This window comes from Rhinolophus hipposideros (genome assembly GCF_964194185.1).
Source record: "Rhinolophus hipposideros genome assembly, chromosome: 11".
In the NCBI taxonomy this organism is placed as follows: Eukaryota; Metazoa; Chordata; class Mammalia; order Chiroptera; family Rhinolophidae; genus Rhinolophus; species Rhinolophus hipposideros.
In genome coordinates, this window is record NC_138057.1 from 1,091,033 (window position 1) to 1,115,328 (window position 24,296).

At 59.1% G+C, this 24,296-nt stretch overlaps 1 protein-coding gene across 17 annotated transcripts in view; it reads left to right on the plus strand.

Annotated features, from left to right (window-relative positions):
- The first annotated feature begins 2,680 nt into the window (after positions 1–2,680).
- WNK2 (WNK lysine deficient protein kinase 2) overlaps positions 2,681–24,296 on the plus strand; it is a 116,107-nt gene continuing 94,491 nt past the window's right edge. For 16 of the 17 annotated variants that reach the window (XM_081066065.1, XM_081066076.1, XM_081066068.1 and 13 more), the window contains exons 1-2: positions 2,681–2,832; positions 3,222–3,877. In XM_081066065.1, the coding sequence (XP_080922191.1) occupies positions 3,224–3,877 (654 nt within the window). In that variant the 5' untranslated portion in view covers positions 2,681–2,832; positions 3,222–3,223. Of the gene's footprint in view, positions 2,865–3,221; positions 3,878–24,296 lie in introns of all 17 variants that reach the window. The other variant, XM_081066071.1, reaches the window with a different exon arrangement.

Sequence of the window (24,296 nt, forward strand, 5' to 3'; positions counted from 1 at the left end):
CTGACCAGGCGGGGGCGCCAGGGCAGGCTGGACTTGGGGTGACTTGGGGCTCCCTAGCACTGGAGTCTTAGATAGCCAAGGTAACGGCACGGGGGTGGGAAGGGCACGTGGCCAGCTCTGTGGCCTTGGACTAACTACTTAAAGTTGAAGCGTCTCTGGGCTGGGTCTCAAGGTACTCATCTGTGACATGGAGATAATCAACTCACTTGGCCTGACAGCCATTGAGATGGCTATCCCAGCCATTAAGGCTGGCATGAGCCAGGCACAAAGAGGGGTGTTGTCATCACCAGCCTGGGGCATACAGTTTGCAGGGTGTCTTCTACAGACCTGGCTCATGCCAGCCTTAAAAAAGCAGATGGGCAGTAAAGCAGATGGGCAGTGCTTGTTCTCTGCAGGGAGATGGAGGCTCAGAGATGTCATGTGACTAGGCTAGGACTACACAGCAATCCTGGCAAAGTTCTGGTCCCAAGGTCAGTTCAAGGATTGCCTCAGGCTTCACTTTCCTGGATCCCAGGACCTGGTCCAGAGCCCAGCCCAAGGTTCCTTGCAAAGGGGACTGTGATCTCCACTAGCTGCCTAGCTGGACATTCCCAGGGTCATGGGTCAGCAGAAGACAGAAGCTCCCTGTGACAGGAGGCTTGTGAGCAGGCTGCCTGAAACCACGCCTAAGGGCTCAGAGTGCACATGGCCCTCAATCAGGGCAGGTTGTCTCTGCTTCCCCATGGCCTAGGCTGCCCTGTGATGTGTGGGGATACTGCTGCCATACTACGCACATCTGTGAGCTGTGGATGGGCAGCAGCCCACAGGCAATAATGTGGATGGCCAGCTGTTTCCTCCATTACCAGGCAGGCACAGTGTTCACATTCCACCAGTGCGGCCCTTTGGGAGCAAGGAAGAGGCCCAACTGGCGTGCATGTATTTGCAACATGCATAGCTCCGTCCCTTCTCAGTTTTCCCTTGGACAGGCCTGGGCACTCCTGTCATTGGTTTGGGAGCCAGGGTGCCCTCGTGGACTGAGTGAGAGAGAAATTGGCAGCTTTCAGGGCAGACAAACAAGGATGGTCAGGCTGGTTCTTCCGGGGGGGATACTGAAGCTCGGTGAGAGTGGGACTCACCCAAAGTCACACAGATGGCAGGGCAAGGTTGGGGTCTCTAGCCTCCACAGGGAAGACAGAAAGATCCTCACACCCCCGCTGGCGGGAAGGCCCCCACTCTGGGGGTCTCCCCAGGCTGGCAGAGCTGGTGTCTGCTGTTGTCCCTTCCTTGTCTCGACTCTGCATTGGATGCCTATCCCACAAGTAGATGTGGGGACTGGAGCCTGTATTTAGCAGGCATGTGTCAAGTGCCTGGCCCAGTGCCAGCAGGCTGTGGAACCATGACTCTGCGGGGAGAAGTCCTGATCTGTGGTGTCCGCCCATTTCCATGGTGTAAATGTAACAAAGAGAGTTGGGAAGAAATGCCAGCCCTCACGAGTCAGTCTCTGCTGGCTCTGGCACCCACTGCCAGAACCCTGCAGGGTATCAGGAAGTCCCGCTGCTCTGGTAAGTCACTTGGCACCCACCCTAACTGTGATGATTTGATATCGCTTGAGTTAGTTTGTGCCAGGGTCTCCAGGTTGAGCAGCCCACGGGCACACCATGAGTCTGAAAGTTTCTGTGTGGTTGACAGTGTGCCAGGCCCAGGGGCAGAGACCAACACGAGAACCTCCTGGCATCTTCCCTGGGCCAGTTGCCTCCCTGTGCCTCCATTTCCTCCTCTTAGGTGGGCCAATGACTATACACCACAGGCTTATGGAGGACAGGGTGTGAGCTCAGTGCCTTGCGTGGAGTAGGGCTTGGAAACTGATAGTGTGGTCTTTGTCTTATGCTACCTCTCTGCAATAAGCTTGAAGATGTCCAGGAGAAGGGCATGTCTGTGGGAGTCCAGAAGATGAAGGAGGAGGGAGAGATGGGGGTTGGGGGCAGGTGGCACTTAACAGAAGTGGGTGAGGAAGAACACTGTGGGTCACGGGGCCTCTGGAAGGTCTCCACACCCTCATCGACTGACATCCCAGTTCAGCCTGTTTTAGGAGTTCTGGGATTTAGGGCAGATAACTTCTGCCTTTGGGGCCTCAGTTTGCCCAGCTGCAAAATAAGAATGGTGATTGCAGTACTGGCGTTCCTGGAGAGGTGGTAAGGTCCTGTTGGATTCCGGTCTAGTGAGACAAGAGCACTTCACTCTCCAACCGGGCTCCCGGTTGAGATGGGGGTGGGGCTCAGACTTTTTCTTGAGGTCTTCCTGAGGGTGGAGGGACCACAGGTCCTGAGTCTTGGTCTTGCAGCCTGCCCATTCTGCCCTGACAACAGGGCTCTGAGGTCTGGCACACCTGCTGTGCCAGGTGAGGTGGCGAACCTGTGCCTCTTCTCGGGGACACAGGGGGCCCTCCGCGGCCAGCAGCCTCGCGGGGCAGTCCAAAGAGTCTCGGGGGCTGGGAGCGCCGCCGGGAGTGGGAGTCTGAGGGACGCTGCAGGCCCGCGCGGCCGTGGGGCCAGACCTGGGCTCGTGCCTCCGCCCGAGAGGCGGCCCGCAGGTGGGCGCGCGCGCCCGCGGCCAGGTGGGCGTGCCAGGCCCCGCCCCGCCGCGCCGGCCCGGGGCGGGCAGCAGACGCCCCGCCCTCCTAGCGCGCCGGGTCCGAGCGTGTGCGGAGAGCCGCGGCGCCGAGCCGGAGCAGCACGCGGGGCCGGGGAGCCGCGCCGCGCCCCGACCCTGAGAGCCCCCGGGCCGCAGCGCCGCCTCGCCCTCTTCGCGCGCCCGGCCGCCGGGCTGCGGGCATGGACGGCGCCCGCTGGCCCTGTGAGTGCGGAGCCGCCGCCCGCCGCCTTTGTGTGCGTGCCGCGCCGCCGCAGCCCCATCCCGGCGCGCCTCCACTGGGCCCCGGGCGCGTCCTTTGTGGGGCCGCCGCCGGGCCGGGGTCTCCGGCTCGCGCGACCTCCCTGTGCCCTCCGCGGCCTCAGCCGGGGCCCCTCCGCGGGGGCTGAGCGGGGTGCGGCCCCCGCCCCCAGCGCGGGCTCGGGGTCCCGCCTGCAGCCCCCCGCCGTGGGCCGCGCGGCAGGCCCCTCCGGCGGCGGGCGGCGGGCGGCGGGCGGCGGGCGGGCCTCACGGCGGCGCTGTCTCATCCCCGCGCTGGGCTGGGCAGGTGCGGCGGCGCCGGCACTCACGCGGGCCTGTGTCCTTGCCCGCAGAGATGGACGGCGATGGCGGCCGCCTGGACGCCCCCGGCGCGCTGATGGAGGCCGGGAGCGGCGCGCAGCCCGCGGGCATGGCGGAGCCGGCGGCGGGGCCGCGGGCGCGGGCGGCGCGGCCCGGGCCGCAGCGCTTCCTGCGGCGCAGCGTCGTGGAGTCGGACCAGGAGGAGCCGCCCGGCCTGGAGGCGGCCGAGGCGCCGGGCGCGCAGCCTCCGCAGCCGCTGCAGCGCCGGGTGCTGCTGCTCTGCAAGACGCGCCGCCTCATCGCCGAGCGCGCCCGCGGCCGCCCTGCAGCCCCGCCGCCCGCCGAGCCCGCCGCCCCGCCCGGCGCCCCCGGCCCGGAGCCTGTGGGTGCGCGCGAACCCCGCGTGGACCCCGCGCCCGCCCCCGCCGGCGGCCCCGCGGAGCAGGCGGCTGCGGCGGAGAGGAAGCAGGACGCCGGGGGGCCCGAGGCGAGGCCCGACCCCGCGCGCGCTCGCCGCGACGAGCCCGAGGAGGAGGAGGATGACGAGGAGGATCTCAAGGCCGTGGCCACCTCCCTGGACGGCCGCTTCCTCAAGTTCGACATCGAGCTGGGCCGCGGCTCCTTCAAGACGGTGTACAAAGGGCTGGACACGGAGACCTGGGTGGAGGTGGCCTGGTGCGAGCTGCAGGTGAGGGGCGCGCTGGCCGCGGGCGGGCGCCGGGCGAGGGCTTCCTGCGAGTTCTTGTTCCTGTGCGGGTCCTGCCTAGCCTAGACATCCCCGCGGCGTCCCGCTGTCACCCTCTGTGCCAGGGGGCAGGGGACGCCTCTGTGGTGGCGGAGCGACCTCCCGGAGCGTGGCATCTAAGTGGCACAGCGTGGCCCAGGCTGGAGGGCGTGTCTGTTAGAGCTGCTCCTTTTTGACTCCTAATTCCCGGCTGTACTGATCCAGGCTGTCTGGACCCTAGTGCCTTTGCGGGAGCAGGATGGGCCGTGTCCGTCCTGCAGGGCCGTGTCCAGATCACCTGGTGGCTTGCGAACTCTGGTTTGCTCTTAAGTGAGCATCTACCCATGTCTTCAAGGTGTCGCAGGTGCCCCGGTTCAGGGTTCCTGAGGGGCTTCTTTTGACCCAGCATCTGTGTAAGGTGGGGCCTGCTGGGCCCTGGGCCTGTGGGCAAGGCCTGGAAGTGCTGACTGGCCTCTGGGGCGTTCTGAGCCTCTTCGCTCACAGAATAGATGTGTGAGGTCTTAAAACCGTGTCACGCAAAATGCGGTGGGTAGTTTGTTTGTTTCGATGCAAAGGCTCTGGGCATGCATTTTTCATAACCTTGCCCTTACGTTGGCTGTGTCAGCCCCAACCCCGGAAGATTATATAAACCGTAATCCGAGCTGTCCTGGGCCAGCCATGGAAGCTCTGGCTGTGCCTGTCACAGCAGGTATTTACTGTCCCGCTCTCTTGTGGGGGGGCAGCTGTCCAGCATGGGGCTGGCCTCGGGTGTAAGCCTACCCCAGAGCCCTGTCAAGTTAGCCAGGCCTTCCAGGCCTGACGCAGGGCCACCCGCCACACTGCAGGCTGCCTGCCGTTTAGGCTCAGAAATGAGATTTTGGTTGTTCTGTCTTCCAGGCCCCAGTTGGGGGGGTGGGTGGGGGCTGTGCACGTGTGTGTGTGTGTGTGTGTGTGTGTGTGAGAGAGAGAGAGAGAGAGAGAGAGAGAGAGAGAGAGAGAGAGAGAGAGAGAAACAGACAGAGAGAGACGGAGAGCGAGAGACGGAGAGCAAGCGCTGGGCTAATTTGATGGTGCCTGCCTGGCCTCAGCCGGTATCCTGAGACAAAGAAGTCTAGAGGTCACCCCTCCCTGAAACCCCTTGGTTCTGCCATGGAAATGTGGCCATCCCAGGAAGTCCTTCAGGAAGAACTGACAGCCTGTCTCCCTCACAGCCCCGCTGGGAGGTGGCCTGGGATCCCTGGGGTGTGCTGAGGATGGCGTGGGCGTGAGTGAGCACCTCGGCTGTGAGGATGCGGACGGAAGACAGCAGAGGCCAGGAGGCTTCCTGCTTCTGGAGTGCGGCCGTGTGCTGCCTTCCCCACCATCTCGCTCTTGCCAAGTAACTGGTGTGGCACTCCACGCACCCACGGGTGCTCTGCTGTGGAGTGCACGCACAGGGGTGGCCAGGAGTGGGGCGCTGCACAGGCAGCTCTGGGTGACAGCTCAGCAGCAGCCCGGTGATCTGGTTGAGGCACTGCAGGTGCTGTGACCCTTGGAGGAAGAGCTGCTTACTTTCCATTCCCTTTAAGGCAAGGCAAGTGGTTCTGCCTCTGGGGCCGCAAGCAGAGCTCACAGGGGTGGAGACTGCCTGTCCAGGGGTCTTTCACTTCATTCTGGGTGGTAGTGGAAAGACCGGAGATGGCTTCCTGTGACCAGGAGTTATTGTGAGCCCTAAGTGGGCAGGGAAACCATCCCTGTCTCTCTCTTTCAGTAAGAGGGGGACTGTTAACATTTGCTTAGGGCTGGTGTGCAGCATTTGGGGTCTGCTGGGTAGGGCTGAGAGGGACCAGCTTAGGACAGCAGCTCAGAACCTGCTGTGTGTTCAGCCTCTGTTTCTCCCACTTTATTCTTGAGGTCCCTCCCTCCCCGGTCACCGGCAAGGACATATGGCAGAGGGGGATTGCAGTATCATGGAAAGAGGCCCCTGGCGTGGTGTGGCCGTCCACTTAGGATTGGAAATGAGTGTGGAGGGTAGGGTGCCAACGTAGGCCTTTTGGACCACTGCATTGGGCAAGGGCAACGGGTGGTACGCTAGCTCTGTGCCTGGGGAGGGGTTCACCGTGTGGAGATGTTCTTCCACCCGGGCGCCCTCTGGATTCCCGGGCAGCAGGGCTCCCACCCAGTTGGAGACTGCTCATCTGGAGCAATGCCTTCAGTGCAGGGAGCTTTGTGGGATTCCTCCCGCTCTCAGACCCTCTTCCAGAATGGCTTTGGCCAGCAGCTTTGGAAGGCTGCAAAAATCCACCCTCCGGAGTCTGTTTCATTCTCCCATCTTTGGGATGCAGTGGGGCGTTGGTATCTGTCGGCCTCCCCCAGACTCAAGACAGCATGACCTGCTCAGTTTTTCTGGGGTTCCCTGCCAAGGGAAGGAAAGGCTGCATTTCTGGACCTTGAGTCTGCCTTGGAGGACGTCAGATCCCCGTGACTTCCAGTTTCCTTCCTATTAGTGTTGAAAGGGCTTTGCAGAGAAAGCAAGATGTGTTCATCTCATAGCGAAGGGCAGTGAGATATGTCACCTCCTGAATTCTCCAGTCGTCCAGAGATGACACTCATTTTGAGGGAAAGCCATTTTAAAATATTACTTCCCTGTCGCTTTTGTTTTGAATGAATGTTTATTCCTGGCATCAGAAATGCTACAGTAGCAGTGGAGGAGGTGTGAACGCACCCAGGACCACTGCCCTTGCTCTGGGTATGTTTTCCGTGTCCCCATGTCCTTCTTTGGCCAGCTCTATTCCTGCACAGACCCTCTCCTGTCAAACAATGCTCGGGGAGCTGGGGGCCTGTCATTGGCTCTGCCTGGGGTGAGGCAGGTCTGGACCCCTGACCGATGCCAGGAGGCTCAGGGCACGTGCTCACCTGCTGCCACCTCTGTGCCAGCGTGAGTCCTGAGGAGAGAACACGTAGCCACCCCGGATCTGGTCAGCATCTGGAAGCCTAGTTGGAGGTGGCCTGTCGGCCTTTCCTGGATCACCTGCTTCTTCCGCGTCTTCCTCGGGAACTGGGAGAGAGCCTGTTTCAGCGCCTGCGCACATGCTGCCCCTTCTGCCTGGCCCCCTGCCTTTAGGGGAGATGGGGTCTTAGGCCCTCTGAGCTGCCTCCTCCCACAGAAGGCTGCTGTGAGCTGCTGCTACAGGGCTGGGCACTGCCTCCTGGGGCATTCTACCTGGAACCCGTGTTTCCCATGCTGGTGTCTGGGCCCACGCCCAGCATGGCGGTCATTCTGCCTCTTCGCTGTCAGTCCTTAACCCTTTGCTCGAGCACTTGTAAGGCCCTCACGGTACCATGGGCTGAGCCACACCACTGTGGACAGGCCCTGGGCTCCCGGGTGCTGTCCTAAGCTGTCCTGCTGTTTCATGCTGCCTGGACATAGCTGGGCTCCTGGGGAGCGGTGCTCCAGGCTGGGGAGGGGTTTGCAGATGTGGGGACTACAGGACCCGATAATTTGTGACTTACTGGTGTTCTCTTCGTGGGGCCACAGAGACACCATGTGTTCCCAACGCACCTGCCCCAGCCAGATGTCTGTGTCCTGTTCACCTGTCTGTCCCCCGAAGTGCATGCACACATGGAGGCTTGCTGTGCCCGGCCATGCCGATTGCACTGGTCCACTCGCTGTCCTCAGAGGGTGGCCAGTCTGCCTGTGGTCGGTGCAGCCCAGCACCCAGTCCTGCGGCCACGGCTGGCCCACTTGTGCCAGCACTGAGCTCACACAGATGGCCTTGCACAGGCCCACCACCCTTCACAGACAGCCAGGCATACGCCCTGCGGTACTGGGCAGCCTTGGGCCGGCGGTGGGAGGTCCCTCCAGTGGCCTGTGTGCTTTCTGAGAGGCCCCAGCAGCAGGTGTGGGGAGGGCAGGAGGGGCATGCTGAGGAGATCGCAGCACCTGCATGTTGGAGCAGGACACTTAGGGCTAGAGTCAGTTTGGCAGGCGGTCCCCTGCTTTGTAATGTTTGCTCATCTCCTAAGACCTTAATTTTATTGGGAGAGCTGTATTTTGAAATCTGTGTGTTGCCAACACTGACTTGTGTTCTCAAGTGACACCACGTGCCACGCCAACCATGGTTATGGTTTGGTTGGTGGAAAGGTTGGTGCCTAGAGCCTGTGAAGTGTGGGTGCCTGACACCCAGAGGCCCCGCCCCTGCCCCAGGGGACGCCGGCTGGATGGGTGTGGTCAGTGATGGCAGACGAGCAGCCTGAGCTTCGGGTCACCATCACAGCATGCTGGGCACTTGCGGCTCCTTACCTGTTGGAAGCAGGTGCTCCTGAGGCCGAGCATGTGCCTCTCTGGGTGTCCTCGGAAGCCCTGATGTGTGGGGTGTGATTTAGGCCCGAATCACCCAGCAACTTGGCCCCAGAGGGAGGACGCCCAGACCATCTTACTCTGTAGGAGGGCCAGTGGGCATCTCCCCCTCTACCCTCCCCTGCCATTTCCAGGTGGTGGCTGGGGGCTTACGCTGAGGTGGGCGAGCTTTCTGGTGGTTTTTGTGGGCCATAAAATGATGGCGGCGAGAAAAAGAATTGCTAAGAGGAGGAGATGGAGGTCATGTTCCAGAAGGTTCTGGATGCCAGGTCCCTTGCTCAGGGCTGAACAGCACTAGTATGGTTCATTGGCTCAGCCATCATTTGTTGAGTGTGTGCTATGGTTTCACGCTGGGGGCACCGCAGTGATCAGGACGGACCTCACAGAGGGGCATTTGGAGAGGCCTACGGGACAGTGGGGCGGGCGGGGGGAGCCTGTTCTGCCGTCATGGGCTGGTGGGCTTGCCTGCCACTTTTCTGGCAAAAAGGCTCGGACTAGCAGCCTTCCATATGGCTGTCAGTGTCTCTCGGTGCCTGTGGCTTGGGCCGGCTTCAGGCCGGAGCTGGGCGATTGCCCAAGGTGATGACACGGAGCTCCAGGTCACTGCTTTGATGGAGGAGAACTTGACCTGATCCAGCAGAGGTTTGGGCTGCCTGCCTGGGTCTCCTTTGCCGTCTGCCCTGGCTGAGCGGCGAGGTGGACCCCGGTATCTGCCTGTGCTGCTGGGAACGTGTTCAAGAGCCTTGCAGCCAGGCACACAAACAGCCCAGAAGCAGGGGGCATGCTACGTACATTAGACCCCAGCCCCACAGCTTCCCAGAAGGGTGGCTATGAGGAAGGCACCTGCCTTTGTGAGCCTCGGTTTACCCCTTTGTGCCATGGGGATAGTGCTAGCCCACTTTCACAGGGTTATGGAGACTGTTGAGAAGTGTGCCTGGCATTGAGCACCGAGCAGGCATAGTGAAGCCTTTCTCCCCTATGCTTGTTTTCCCTCAAGTGAACAGTTTTAAGAGGCAGTGGTTGAAGTAGAGAATAAGCTGAACGTGGAGGAGCAGGGAGACCTGCCCTGTGGCAGCAATCAACCCCTGGGTGGTGTGGGACCTCAGTGCAGGTAGGCCGAGCACCCGGCCCTGTCCAGCCGTCCAGCCACAGACAAGGAGAGGGTGTGAACGCAACAGCTGGAGTCTTAAGCAGGTTAGGCTCTGCCTCTGGCCACACCCGAGCTAGGGGCTGTGTGTGGGCTGGAGCGGCCCCCAGCAAGGACCGTTCAGGACAGAAGCACAGCCCTTCTGAGGGTCTGCTGCAGGTTTTCCTGCTTTAAGGAGTTTTCAAATCTGGTCCTGTTCTCGGGAGGGCTGAATTTTAAGATTACCCAGAATACTTGATTACTCCCTTTAATTATGTCAGTTTTCTTGAAATATATAAAGTTTTTTGGAAAAGAATAAAAGAGATCAAGACGGTGTGGTGATGAGGAGAAAATAGATAAATAGATCATTGGAATAGAATTGGAAGCCTAGAAACAGACCCCATCCATATAGTCAACTCATCTTTGATGAAGGAGTAAAGGCAACACAGTGGAGAAAGATGGTCATTTCAACAAATGGTGCTGGAACAACTGGCTGTACACATGCAAATGATGACTCTGGATGCAGACCTTACTTCCTTCACAAAAATGAACTCATAATGGATCCCAGACCTAAATGTAAAATGCAAAACTATAAAACTCTTAGAAAATAACATAAGAGAAAACCTAGATGACCTTGGATATGGAGGTGACCTTTTAGGTACAATACCGAAGGTATGATCCATGAAAGAAAAATTTTATAAGTTGAACTTGATTAAAATGGAAAACGTCTGCTTTGCAAAGGCACCAAAGGAGAATGAAGACAAAACAGACTGAGAGAAAATCTTTGCAAAACACACATCTGATAATGAACTATTATCCAGAATATACAAAGAACTCTTAAAACTCAACAAGAAAACAAACTACTTGATTAAAAAATGGGCCAAAGACCTTAACAGTCACCTCATTAAAGAAGATATTCAGATGGCAAATAAACATATGGAAAGATGCTCTTAATCCTATGTCATCAGGGAATTGCAAATGAAAACAGCAGTGAGATCCCAGTGCACACCTATTAGAATGGTGAAAATTCAAAATACTGACAACACCAAATGCTGACAAGCTGTGGAGTAATAGGAACTGTCCTTTGCTGGTAGAAATGCAAAATGATGCAGCCACTTTGAAAGACAGTTTGGCAGTTTCTTACAAAACAAACCCTTACCATAATCCATCAATTGTGTTCCTTGGCATGTACCCAAAGGACTTGGAAACATGTCCACACCAAAACCTGCACACGCATGTTTACAGCGGCTTTATTCACAGTCTCCAAAACGTGGCAGCACCCAAGATATCCTTTGGCAGGTGATGGATAAACAGACTGTGGTCCATCTAGACAATGAAATATTATTATGTGATTAAAAAAGAGCTATCAAACCATGAAAAGACAGGGATGAATCTTAAATGCATATTACTAAGTGAAAGAAGCCAATCTGAAAACACTGCACATACTGTATGATTCCAACTATATGACATTTTGGAAAAGGTAAAACTATGGAGACAGTAAAAAAAAAAAAAGTGGTCACCAGGGGTTTGGGGGGCATGGAGTGATGAATAGGAGGGCAGTGAAAATACTTTGTGTGATAAAATAATGACGGATACTTGTCCTTATACATTAGTCCAAACCCGTAGACTCTGCACCACCAAGAGTGAGCTATCAGGTTAGCTACGGAATGAAGTTAATAAGAATGTGTCAGTTGTACAATTGCAGCCCATTAATGCAAGATGTTAATAATGGGAGGCTGTGTGTGAGGGGCAGGGAGGGAGACTCTGGGAACTCTATTTTTTGCTTAATCTTTCTATAAACCTAAAACTTCTCTATAAAATAGGCCTATTAATTAAAAAACAGTACAACAGCTACATAAAAGAAGTTTGCAGAAATGAAAAAAACCCGCCCATAATCCAAGTGAATACAATGTATTATTTTTGCATGTTGCCTTGAAGTTTGTTCACACACATATATCGTTTTTTATAGACACAGCTGCAATCACAGGGTGTCACAGCTTTTAAAATCTTTTTGTTTGGTTCTGGAGTGTCTCAACACTGTTGGTTTGTGAGGAGAGGCTGTGATTTAAGTGTTCATTCCCTTCTTTGTGCGTGTTCCTCTGCTGCTCATGGAGGACTTTTCCAGAAAGTTCTGCTCAGCCATTTCTGGGGGAGCCCAGGGGCTGGACAGAGCCTCCTGGGCCAGACAGGCTGCCCTGGCTGTGGGCTCCCTGAGTGTGTTTCCAGGGGCTTCAGAGCTGGATGGGCTCAGGGAAGGTGGTCCCTCTCACGCCCACCTCTGCTGGAGCTGGGCATATGTTCCAGTGTTCAGGAGTGAGGTCTCCACAGTGACTTCCGAAATTAAAGATGTTGTGCTGTGAGCCCTGCGCAAACTCATGGGCAGAGGAGCTGGTGGAGGTGGGGGCGCTGGGCGAGGGGCCTGGTGCCCTGGAGTCCTGGTGGTTTGCAAAGGGCTGTTCGGGCTGGGCTTCAGGGGCACCCACGTGGCAGGGAGGTCCAGGCCTGGCTGTCAGCTGGCTGTGGGCGGGACGCAGGCAGGGAGGCAGGAAGGCAGCTCCGGCCTGTGAGGTCTCTCACTTCTAGACCCCTGTATGAGCTCTTTGGGTCCTCAGAACCAGCTGCGGGGGTTCAGGACTCGTCACAGATGAAGGGGCTCAGGGAAGCGGAGGGCATATCCGAGCTCACAGCGAGACCCAGCGGCTGGCCTGCCCCAGGCTTCTGGCCTCATGGTAATCTTCCTGTGTACACAGGGTGGCCTGGAAAGGCGTGGGGAGCGCTACTCAGGCAGGCGTTGCTGTTGTGGGACTTCTCAGAGCCTGTAAAACACCAGCTGTGTGGTGAAGCTCTCGAAGAGGTGGGCGTGGGAAGCACCCCCTCCACGTTTTGTTCCGTTTTCCCCGCGTCTAATGGGACCAGGATGGGCTCTGGTGAGGGTGTGTTGGCCTGTTCGTAGAGCTGCAGATTTTCCCATGGCATGTCTTGGCTCTGTCACAAATCCTGTGGGGCTCCCCTCCCATTCGTCACTGGTGCCTTGGAGTTGGCAGTGCTTGGAGCTAGACATGGAAAGCCGGCCTTGCCCTAGGGACTCCGCACTTGTCTGAGGCCAGAAGCTGCAGTGGAAGGACCTATCCTCTCTCTGATGCCCACTCTCCCCCCAGGCCCCAGCTTTCTGGGCTCTGTGTGTGCTTGCTCAAGCGTGGAGCTGCTGGGAACATTCTCAGCTAAAAGCCGAGTGTGGCTAAGCAACGCACACCTTCTGCAGAACTGAAGCCTGCAGATGGCTGCTCGAGGGCCCTCGCTGCTCAGCAGTATCGGCAGGGCCAGCAGCGCATTCCTTCTCTCTCCTACTCCCCTCAGCCACGTTGGGTTTGTCCCCAGTCTTTATTGCTTCAGGGTGGCAGACAGGCTGCCACAGCGCCAGGCAGCGCAACCATATTTGAAAGCAGGAAGCAAGCGGGTGGTTACGTGGAGGTTAGTTTTTGGTTTCCACATTTTAACCCATAAAGGAAAGTGTTTACTGGTAATCCTCTTTGGTCTCTGTGGCTAGAATGGGATTGCAAGGGCGTCTGGGAAAGGCTTGATGGCATAGACCGGTTATGGTCTCTTCCGTGGGGCTGGGCACAGTGGGTTTTGTTGGTAGGGAGGGGTGGCAGGCTGCCGGCTGGGGCGGGGCCTGTGTCTGTCTTGCTTATCTCATCCCCCCAAGGTCTTCCTGCGCTCAGGCCCTTCTCTGCCTGGGCGCCTGCTCCCTCGGGGGCTGTCTGCCCCTCCCTGGCCCACCCGGCTCACTTCCCACCTCCAGTCCTGTGACCCCGCCTCCAGACCCTCCCCTCTCCCCTTGTGGGAGCTTTGTCCTCAGCCCCCAGTTCAGTTTTCATTTCTCCACGCACTTTTTGTTTTGAAGAACTTGGACAGGGAAGTTGGTGTTAGCAGTTGTTAGCACTGGGCCACCGCTGCTTTATGGCTGTATCCGGCACACGTTTTCTTCTGGGCCATTTGCGCCTCAGCCTGGTGCTGCAGCGTGTCTCCTTAGGAACAAGGGCGTTTGCCCACGAAGCCACACTGTGTCACGCTCGCCCTGACTCGGACCCTGCCAGCCCTGCGTCTGACACAGACTGTGGCCCTCAGTCGTGCTCGGCAGTTTGCAGTGTGGGTCCAGGACCCGGTCGAGTGTTGCGGTGCACCCGTTGTCATGTCAGTTTTAATCTAGAACCGTCTCTCCACCATTTTTATTATTATTTTTGAATCTTTTTTGGCTTTGCCTTTCTCTGCTACAGAGACCATGCTCTAGACTTTCTGGCTGTCCTGCAGGCGCTGCGGTTCTGCCAGGCGGGAGCGCAGACTCAGGGCAGGCTGGCCCCCACGGGCAGTCCCGCTGGGACCTCCTGGCCGAGTCGCACCACATCAGTTGATGAAGAAGTAGGGACACTGCGAGGGGTACTCTCTTGCCCCCATGACCTCTGACCTGGGCCTCAGCATCTGGGGATGACCCTGCCGGAGTCATCGGGCTTTTTGGGAAGATGCTGATGGGGTTGGTCCCTCTCCCAGTGCGCAGTTAGTGGCAGAGCCGGGCCCTGACTGGGCCGCTTGGGGGCGCTAGGAGGCAGCACGGCGGGGTGGTCCTCGAGGTCGCAGGCCGCCCAGCCTCCTGCCTCTCCCACCCTGAGCCCGGAACAGGCCGCACTGCCTGTTTGGGGGGACATCACTGGCGCTCTACTGGGCCCCTGGCGCCAGCTGCACTGACTGCAGAAGGAGGCCGTGCAGGGGGTTTGCTGGCAGCAGCTCCCCAACCTCCGGGGGCTGTCCTCAGACCTCGCTGCCTGTTTGAGGCTCATGTCTACCCCAGCGCCCCTGTCATCCCGCAGTGGATGGTGGGCAAGGAGAGGGCTGCGTACTCTGTGCGCCAGCACTGGACACCTTCCAGTGAGTGGGACCTGTGAGGACCGAGGGGCTGCCAGGCGACAAATGGAGAAGCCACCGAATGGGGGACGTTTCCAGCTCCATAAGCTCCTAGGAACTTAGGAGTGATGGACGTGAGAGATGCCAAAACCCGAAAAAGAGAAAACTGCCCCAAATCTCCTTCCTGTGACACAGCAGTTTTCACTTGGGTACAAGCCCGTCTTGTCTCTTTTTTATGTTCTTGCAAAGTCACAATTGTACCACCCACGTTAACGTGCGGTGATGGTGAGTCACCCAGAGGGTCCCCTGCCTCGGCTTTGTCGAGAGCCCACCTCAGGGGTGAGTGGCCCGCAGCCTCCTGTCTGCCAGGGGGTGCGCTCAGGGTGGACTCAGCGCTGTCCCTGCCCCTGGAGCTCGGCCCTCTTGCCTCTGGGCTGGGACACGTCGGGGCGTCTCCCCTCGTGCCATGTGGGCTGTGGCGTTTTAGCCTGGCTGCTGCCAGGGACCCCCAGAAGGAAGGTGGCTGCCGTGCTTGTCTTTAGGGCAGGAAGTCATCTTGCCGAGTTGGCCAGCAACAAACTATTGACACCTGCCCGACAGGTTCTGAGGAATTTATTTAATTAAGAGGTTCAAGCAGGAGAGTGAATTTGGCTTTTTTGGAAGAATCATTGCAGACTTGAGGGGCGGAGGAGAGAGGATGGGGAGCAGGGCAGGGGCAATAGCAGCGGGGCGTCTTTGTGTTTCAGGGAAACCCCGCCATTCTGAGCCTTTTTTACACAACACCAGTGACTGACCTAAGGGACTCCAGCGTCGCTGGTTATCGTAGAGAGGTGCCCCTGCCACTTCTTCTCTTGTCCTCCCCAGAGTGTCATGGGCTTACCTGCGCTCCTGTGGTCAGCGGTCAAGGATCCGGCGCCTGAGGTCTGAATCTGGACAGCCACAGGCAGAGCGGGCTAGTGATAGCGGACCCTGTGGAACAGTCTAGACAGCTGCATGTTCTCGGGCCCTGGGAACGTTCAGCGTCCAGCCTGACCCTGGCCACACCCTGGAGCTGTGACCCATGGGTGAGCCGATGTAGCATTTGCTTTGGGATGGTTTGCCCGCCTGGCATGATGTGGAGGGTCGGCTCGTCACAGGCACCATTGGGGACAAAGGCTGCTCTTGGTGGCTGTCTGTCCTTTGTCAGACTTCCAGATATTTTCTTAGAGGCATCTGAGCAGGGTGGGTCTTCCCTGTGACAGACGCCCAGAGTTGGTGTTTGAGGGTTTTGGGTGAGGACTTGGGATGAGGGTGTGGGGGCTGGACTGTGAGCCTTGTGTGGCCACTGAGTGGACCCCAACCTGTAACCACCCCCTATTGCCATGTGGCAGAGAGACCATTCATGCTGGGAGGGGCCGTCCCCCAGGGAGCAGGCAGTGGCTGTGCTGGTGGGGAAGGTGGCTGGCTCTTGGTGTCTCCGGTAGGTGGGCTGGGCAGCTGGCGGTTCTGGTTTGGCCATGGGGTGTTGGAGACCCCGTGGAGTACTAGCATGATTGACCTGGATTCATGCAGAGGCGGTAGAGCCCACTGGGAGGTGGAGGGGCTTGGGGTCCGGGGCGTTCCGGGCCCTGCTCCACCGTCTCCTGCCCTCGGTGGTGCGAGCTGCCTGTGGGTAGGCTTCTCCGCCTGTAGATGCCAGTGGGCAGCGTCTCCTGGGCTTTGGGGCATCGGGGGTTTGTCTCTTCCTGTCTTGCTCAACTGCTTTTGCAGGTGTGAGGTTGACTTCTGCTGGATGGCATTCCTGGGTACCTGCAGGGCTAGTGTGTATTTGGGAGCCCTCGGGCCGTCTGCCCGGGCTAGGGACGGGGTGCTGCATGAGGCGAGATCTGCACAGACTGCGTTGCCATTTGTGAGAAGGTGAAAAAGGAGGCCAGCTGGGTGGACCTTAGAGGACTTGAGGGAAAGCAGCCAAACATGTTAAAAGCGGTCAGCTCAGAATAAAATGAAGCAAAAGCAGATGAAAAGAAATAGTGAAAGAGCTTTAAGAAAGAAATGGATAGGTGGTGTTTATAACACTAAGACACCGAAGGATAGAGGGGCGCTGTTTGGTTGTTGGGAGGTGAAGCTGCTGTAGGCTTGGTCAGTGCCATGAGCCCCCATGAGCCCCATCAGGCACAGCTCCCCGACCCCCACGGTCACTTTCCGTTCTGGGGATCACTGGCTGCCTGCCCTAGAATTTCTCATGTGGGCCTCAGTGAGTGTCCAGTCTTTACTGCTGCCTGAGCTCATCATGACGTCTTTGGGCCACAGCCCTGGCTGCACCAGTCAGCGTTGGTCCCTTGTCCACATGTGGGCACCTGCAGTCTGTTGGCCATCCACCTGCTGCCCGACACTTGGTGTCACAGGTGGGAGGGGAGGCTGAGCGGGACGCGGGCATGTGGGGTGCTCTGTCACCTCGCCTGCCTGCCCTGGCATGGGTGAATGTGCACTCACGCCCCTGCTCTTGGCTTCCCAGAGGCCTGGGCGTGGAGGCTGTTCATTGTTTCTCTGTCCTTGCAATGCGGCTGCACAGCGGCAGCCTGCCGGGCTCTGCAGATGACAAGGACCCAGACCCTCACCCCCTTGCTGCCCTGCCTGCCCCTCCAAGGGTCCCAGGAAGCGTGGCATTTGGCTGGCGTTTGGCTCATGTCTGGCCTGCCTGAAATGGTCTGTCAGTCTCTGTAAATATTTGATGAAGGCGACGATAAAACACAAAGGCTTGCTTTGTTCCTGGAAGAGAGCGAGACTGACTCTGGAAGGTTCTGGCTCTCCCGGCTGCTTCCTGGAGCAGTTTATGGATGCATTTTTGAGGCAGGCCCTTTGTGTCTGTGAGCAGAGCAGGGGACTGTCACGGCCTGGCAAGGTGGAGCAGAGGCAGCCTTGCCAATCGGAACTTGCTGGGCCAGAGGTCACAGTGGGATCTCACCCTTCAGACTCGACTCAGCACAAACCCTTGGCCCCAGACCCTGGAAGGGGCTCTGAGGGGCCAGGGGTCTAGGGTTTGGCATGGGTGCCTGACAGTACAGCAGAGGGGTCAGCTACCAGCCAGGACTGTCGGCCCTGGTGGCTTGGCTGGGCTGCCACGGTGCATTGTATGTCCCCATGGTCTTGCCCCCGTGGCTTGCATGGCAGCATGGTGCCTGAGCCTGTTTCCTGTCCATTGGCTGCTACGTGGACAGGCTCTGTGCAGTGAAGACGCCCCATCAGGCCTTGCTGGCCTGTGTGGGCACGTGCTTGCCTGGGAAGAGGCCTGCCTGCCCTGTGGGTGCTTCCGTGGGAATGACGAGCCCTTTGGGGTAGGCTCGCCCGGGGGACCTGACGCCTGGAGTCCTGGCAGTGGGGCCAGGGCCATGCCAGGCAGTGAAAGATTTTTCCCTGGACAAGGCAGGAACTGGGGAGGGGCCAATGTTCCATGGCTGATGGCCTTTAAACAAAGGGTTTCTTGTTGTGTTTTCTCTTTGGGGGAAGAAAAATATTGCGGGCGGGGCGGAGTAGGTGCAGTTTGGTGGAGGTTGAATCACGAGGGTTTCAGAAGACCTTCGTATCTTGAGTATAATTACTAGTGGCCGTGATGACAGCCTGCGTGGTTTCCTGTGCTGGTCGGGTCCCTTTGCTTTCAGTGCCCCGAGGTGGTGCCCGTGCTGGGCGGGGGGAGCTGCTGTCTGCTCAGTTGGTGCTGTTCTGAGCCTTGAGCCTTGAGCTTTGTGCACTCCACTAGAGTGCAGAACATGGGTGGGGATGGCAGTAGCTGGGGGTGTGGATACAATACGGCCCCCGAGGGGCTCCCTTCCTCACTTACAGAAGGGAAAATCAAAATAAAAGAGATGGTTGGCCCCAGGGGAGGTCAGCAGGGGGGCTTGTGGGGCGGCTGCCTTGTGTCCAGGCCCAGGGTCAGTCGGGTGGGCAGCGTGCGAGAGGCTCGGTGATGGAGGGGTCCAAGGTCGCATGCCCCAGACTGGGACGTGCGAGCTTACGCGCTGGGGGCACTTTGCAGATGCGGGTTTCTTGAGGTCCCTGAGGTGGGAGATGATCCTGGGTTACCTGGTGGGCCCAGTGCCATCACCTGGGTCTTTATAAGAGGGGGTAGGAGGGCCCCAGGGAGACGTACTGACAGAAGATACCATGGAACTTGGGGTCCTGTAGAAGCTGGACCAGGGGCCAATTCCCTGCAAAGTCCTAGGAGCAGGCAGCTGCTGTAGGACCCCACCTTCTTGTGCTGTTTGGGCTTGTTATTGGGAGTCCAGGAAGCCATCTTTCCTCCCAGTGGACCGAGGACAGCCCTGGGCTAGGAGAGACCACCTAGGGGGACCGGGGGCCTCATGGGCAGGGCTTGCTTTCTACAGGGCTGGAGCCGTGGGCGGTGCCCTGGGTGGGTGCCCCTCAGGGGCGGGGGGCAGGGACAGCTGTCTGGGGTCGGGGTGTCTGGAGTGAGTGCTGCACATGAGGGCTTTACCTGAGGCCATGCTGGGGGTGTCTTAATCTCCTGGCCTGTGGGTGGGTACAAGGGACCATTAGAGGCCTTGGAGGAAGATTTGAAAACAGGATTCAGGGACCAGGTCCTGACGGCTGTGTGTGAGGTAGCAGGGATCAGCAGCTCGGGGTGTGTGGTCCTCTCCAGGGCCCCCTCATGCTGGCCTCCGGGCTCCCTTCTGGGCAGCAGGAGGAAGCCAGGCATATGATGGCTGCCTGTGAGGAACAATGTCCCCTGGCCCCCTGGGAGGGGTGGCTTCTGAGGGGAGAGCCTGGAAGAGGCCTGAGTACCTGGTGCAGAACCTCGGGTAGGGCTGGCCCGGACCCGGGCTGAGGTGCAGGAGGACTCGTGCCCCGTCCACCCCTCACAGAGCCGCACGTGTGCCAGGACCTTACCCACGGGAGGGGGCTCTCCTTCCCAATGACAGGTAGTCTCTCTTGCCCCTCGCCCACACTGCTGTCCCCTCCCCATCTCCCCCCTCCCCCGTCTCAGTCTGCTTCCCCAACCTCTGCCACCGTCTCTGATCCCTGTCACCCTGCCTCTGTCCCTTCTCCCCTAACTCTGTCCCTCTCCCTCCATTTCTGGTCTGTACTTCTCTGTCCTTCCTCCCCCATTTCTGCCCCTCTCCCCTGCTTGTCCCCCATCTCTGTCCCCACCCCCTGCCGGGCTGGAGCCCCGTATCCATAGCAACTATTGCTGCTGTGGAAGCTGGCACCTGCTCCCTCATCCCGTGGGGAGGTATTTTTGGCACTGCGGAGATTTTATTTTATTTATCTTTGGTGTTGCCTTGTACTCTGAGTACTACACAGAGGGAGTGGGGGGCAGCGTGCACGGCGGTCTGTGCTCTGCGCTACCTGGCCTGAGGACCGCCCCGTGGGGTCCTGTAGGCACAGGTTCTTCCCCAAGGGGTCCCGTAGCCACGGCCGACCCTGTGGAGTCCTGTAAGCAGGGCAGAGATACTGGCTCCTCTGTGCAGCCTCTGGGCCGCAGATCATGGGGTCGCGGGTTGTACTGGGGGTCTGGACAGCAAGAGAATCTTACGCTGGGTAAGCCTGGACACCAGGGTGGCCTGACTGAAGCCCCTCAGCGTGGGGCTGAGCCCGTGGTCACAGTAACGGTTCTCCTGCAGCCCAGGCAGTTGCTTTTTGGGCATTAGCTGCAGCCTGGAACCCATGTGGAGCCTCACGCGGTGTTACGGGCTCGCGCCCGGGGTCTGTCGGTGAGGACACTGACAGCGTCAGGTGGTCCCGCATCTCGGCCCGGAGTCTCCTTCTGAGACCTGCCCTGCTTCCCCACGGCCCACGTGGACAGTATGGGGTCTGGGTCAGCTTCTTCCTCTGTCATATGGGGCCCCCCATTTCTTTGGAGGTCAGGGATGCCTCCCTTCCCATCCCCCCACCATTCTGGTCCTGGTGGCTGTGAGCACAGGTGATCCCAGTGTTTGGCTCCCACCCTGACCCAACTTTATCCCTTGCCAGGGGTGCCACTGGGATGCCCAGAAGACCCTCACAGGGGCGTTGGAACCATCCTGCTTGCTCGGCAGACTTGGGTGTTGTGGCCAGGGCAGGGTGGATTTCCAGGCATCCTTAATCGGGACACCAGGGAGGGTGGTGGCTGCGTGGTGGGGGCTGGGGCTGGGTGAACGGGTCGTCCTGTGACCTGGCGTCGGGGCTGATGTATGCCTGGCCTGCCTCAAGTGGGTACTCAGGACGGGCCACAGTGCGCCTGCCGCCATCCGGGAGGCAGCGAGCCCAGCTCATCACACCGCCTCTGCTGAGTTTCCTTGGGGGGTGCTGTGAGGGCACCTGGGTGTGCAGCCCCCAGGAGGGCGCTGAGAGCCACTCCCTGACCCTCTGTCTCTTCTTCTGCCTAGTGGGGGTGATGGCAGCTTGTAGGGGGCCATGGGGCTGCCACAGTGCCTGCACCTGCCCCAACCACCCCGATAGGGTCATGTCTGGTGTTTCCAAATCAGGGAGAAGGCCAGCGCATCTGAAGCTTACTAAGGGCCAGAACTTCCCTGCGTTATTTCTGACTTCTGTCAGCATGGAAATTCAACCAGGCCAGGAAGTAGAGAGAATGACTAACAAACCTCTTCCCACCCCTGGTTACCATCAGGAGTCTCCTGTGTTTATCTTCCTCTCCAACCCTCAGACTGTAGACCTGGGGTCACCTGCCCAGATCTCTGAGCCTGGCCACTAGCCCCACGGGTGGGAGTCCCAGGTGCCCCAGTTCCTGCGAGGGTTCTGTCTCCCGCCACTCAGCACACAATCGTTTCTCAGTACACGTTTGGGAGATTGGGCCTGCCCCTCCTCTTTGCCCCTCGAGGAGATGGTGCCCCGCCGGGGATGTGGTCAGGGGTTTGCAGGTGTTACGAGTCGGGATTCTGTGTCCAGTGAACAGGTTTGGTACAAACCCCAAAGCTGCTTATAGAACAGACACCAAAGGGGGCACTTGAGGAAGAGCCACCATGGTCACCCCCGACCCCAGGGAGGAAGAGATCCTGGTGGTGACACGACTGCTGCCAGCATGACCTGAGGACGTGGCTGACAGCGCTTTCTGCTTTTAGTTTAGTGGAGTTCAGCAGATTGCAGAGAACTGGGAACTAGGGAAGGAAGAGAAGGTCCCCTGCCCTTCTCCCTAAACACAGCCCTGTTCCCGCTCGTTTGGGTCTCCCCGCCTGCTGCCTTTCGCCCTCGCCGGTTCCAGCTGCCCCGAGGACCTCATGACCTGTCAGTGCCATGAGCCATCTGTGCGGGATGTCCGCATTTCTTGCCGCTGTAGCGACCCATCCAGTGAGCAGTTCACACTCGGGCTTCCCTGTGGGCGCCCGAGGGGGACAGTCCCGGGAGAGCAGCACAGGACTTGTGAGACAGCTGTGGGCACGTGTCTCTGCTGGCCTCCCGGGCTGTGGCACCTGCTGCAATGGCGTGTTGTGACTGAAAGGGGAGTTTTTGTATTGGTATGCCACCTTCTTACTTTATATTCTCCTGAGAAATATATTAAACTCTATTGAGCCCCTCCTGTCACGCGTGCCCCTGCCTGTGCCGTGCTCATGTGTGTTCACGTGTGTGCAGACGCACCCACAGGCTGGAGGTCCACGGCGGGGGCACTGCTGAGGTGGGGCAGTTCCCAGGGCAGGGCTGGGCCGGCAAAGGGAACTGACCCTGGGGTGCGCAGGGACCCTCCTAGGCCTGTGTCTTTGCCGAGGAGCTCAGGGGTGACCATGACCCCAGAGAGGCCCTGAGCACGGCATATCCTGCGTTGGCACTGGCCCCGAGTCGGCACCAGGACCCGGAAGGAGGACCCCATGTCGGTGTGAGGCAGCCGCCTGGGCCCGTCTGTGTGGGGCCTTGAGCGGGGGTGTCCTGGGCACCCGCAGCCCAGGGAGGGAGGGGCCTTGTGGCCTGGGGGACAGTGCTGAGGAAGCTGGTGGTGCTGGGACTTGCTCAGCACTCATGCTGTGCAGGTGGGGGTGTCAGGGCCCTGACCCTTGCATTTGGGGTGACTTGCTGACCATTTGTGAGGACTCCCTCATGGCAGTGGTGTCCCCCCCTCCCTGCTAAGCGAACTCCCCTCTCCCCTACCAGGCTGCACTGCTCCTGCTTATGGATTTGGGGAGGACTGGGTGTGGGGGAGGCAGGGCTTGGTGCTCACGAGGGGCAAGAGGCTCTGAGAGCTGCTGGTGTGGGGGGGGCAGCCAGTACCTTCTGCTCTGGGACCAATGCTGGGTCCTTTCCAGGGCGTAACTCTGCTGTGTCCAAGTGGCCCTGCACAGGGTAAGCTGGAGGGTGGGTGCTCTCCACGTGTGCAGGGTCCCGGATCCCCTCAAGCCTCCTGGCCCTGAATGATGTGTGCTGCAGTCTGACTGACACCCACTCCCCACCTTAGTCCTGCTTCACCTGTACAGCCATGTTTCTGGGAGCCTGCAGACCAGGTCATAGGTACATATCCATGGTCAGCTGAGCGGGGGGCAGGTGGGCAGGCCCTACCCCTGGGAGGGTCCCCCTGTTTCAGGGGTGCTGAGTGGGGGCAGGCCCTACCCCTGGGAGGGTCCCCCTGTTTCAGGGGTGCTGAGTGGGGGCAGGCCCTACCCCTGGGAGGGTCCCCCTGTTTCAGGGGTGCTGAGTGGGGGCAGGCCCTACGCCTGGGAGGGTCCCCCTGTTTCAGGGGTGCTGAGTGGGGGCAGGCCCTACCCCTGGGAGGGTCCCCCTGTTTCAGGGGTGCTGAGTGGGGGCAGGCCCTACCCCTGGGAGGGTCCCCCTGTTTCAGGGGTGCTGAGTGGGGGCAGGCCCTACCCCTGGGAGGGTCCCCCTGTTTCAGGGATGCTGAGTGGGGGCAGGCCCTACCCCTGGGAGGGTCCCCCGTCTCAGGGATGCTGAGTGGGGGCAGGCCCTACCCCTGGGAGGGTCCCCCATCTCAGGGATGCTGAGTGGGGGCAGGCCCTACCCCTGGGAGGGTCCCCCTGTTTCAGGGATGCTGAGTGGGGGCAGGCCCTACCCCTGGGAGGGTCCCCCATCTCAGGGATGCTGAGTGGGGGCAGGCCCTACCCCTGGGAGGGTCCCCGTCTCAGGGATGCTGAGTGGGGGCAGGCCCTACCCCTGGGAGGGTCCCCCTGTTTCAGGGGTGCTGAGTGGGGGCAGGCCCTACCCCTGGGAGGGTCCCCCATCTCAGGGATGCTGAGTGGGGGCAGGCCCTACCCCTGGGAGGGTCCCCCTGTTTCAGGGGTGCTGAGTGGGGGCAGGCCCTACCCCTGGGAGGGTACCCTGTCTCAGAGCACAGCAGACCACTGTGGTCTCTTTTCTGTCCAAACTGTGGGGACAGGACAGACGTGCTCTGCCATTTTGTTGTGATGGGTTCAGGGGGACACACAATTCACGAGGATTGTGATGAGGGCTGGGGGTTCCCTGGAGGACAGGCCCCAGGAGGACACAACAGGGCAGAGGTGGCGGTGGGGGTGCCTGACCACAGGTCGGGTGTCTGCCCTGGCCTTGGCCTCCCACCTGTCAGATGGACACGGCGTGAGTACTGCCTTCTGCCCTTTGAGCGGTCTTCTGTGGCCGCTGTTAGAGACACTGCGCTACCTCTGTAGGGTGTGACCGGTATTCAGAAGATGTGGACAGGCAGAGATCAAGTAAAATTCACCCTGATCTTACAAAGACGGGGAGGGGCACAGCCACAGTTGAGGAAGTTGTGTGATGTGCAGCTCTACGTGTGATATGATGTGCCATGTGCCATGACAGTGATGACATGACGATGCATGAAGTGATGTGTGGCGTGTAGAACCTAACGTGGTGTACTGTGTACCCTGGGGTGTGGGGGCTTTCCGGGCGTCCATGGTGCGGCCGGTTCTTCTGGCTGTTGTGCAGACGCGTTCCGCCTTCAGCCACTCCCTCACCATTCAGTCATTCATCTCACTCTTCATTCCTTCATTCATGGGTGCTTCGTGTTTATCTACTTTTTCATCATTTATTCACTCACCTTTCATTCATTATTCATTCATTTACTCCTTCATTCACTCGTCTGTCAGTTG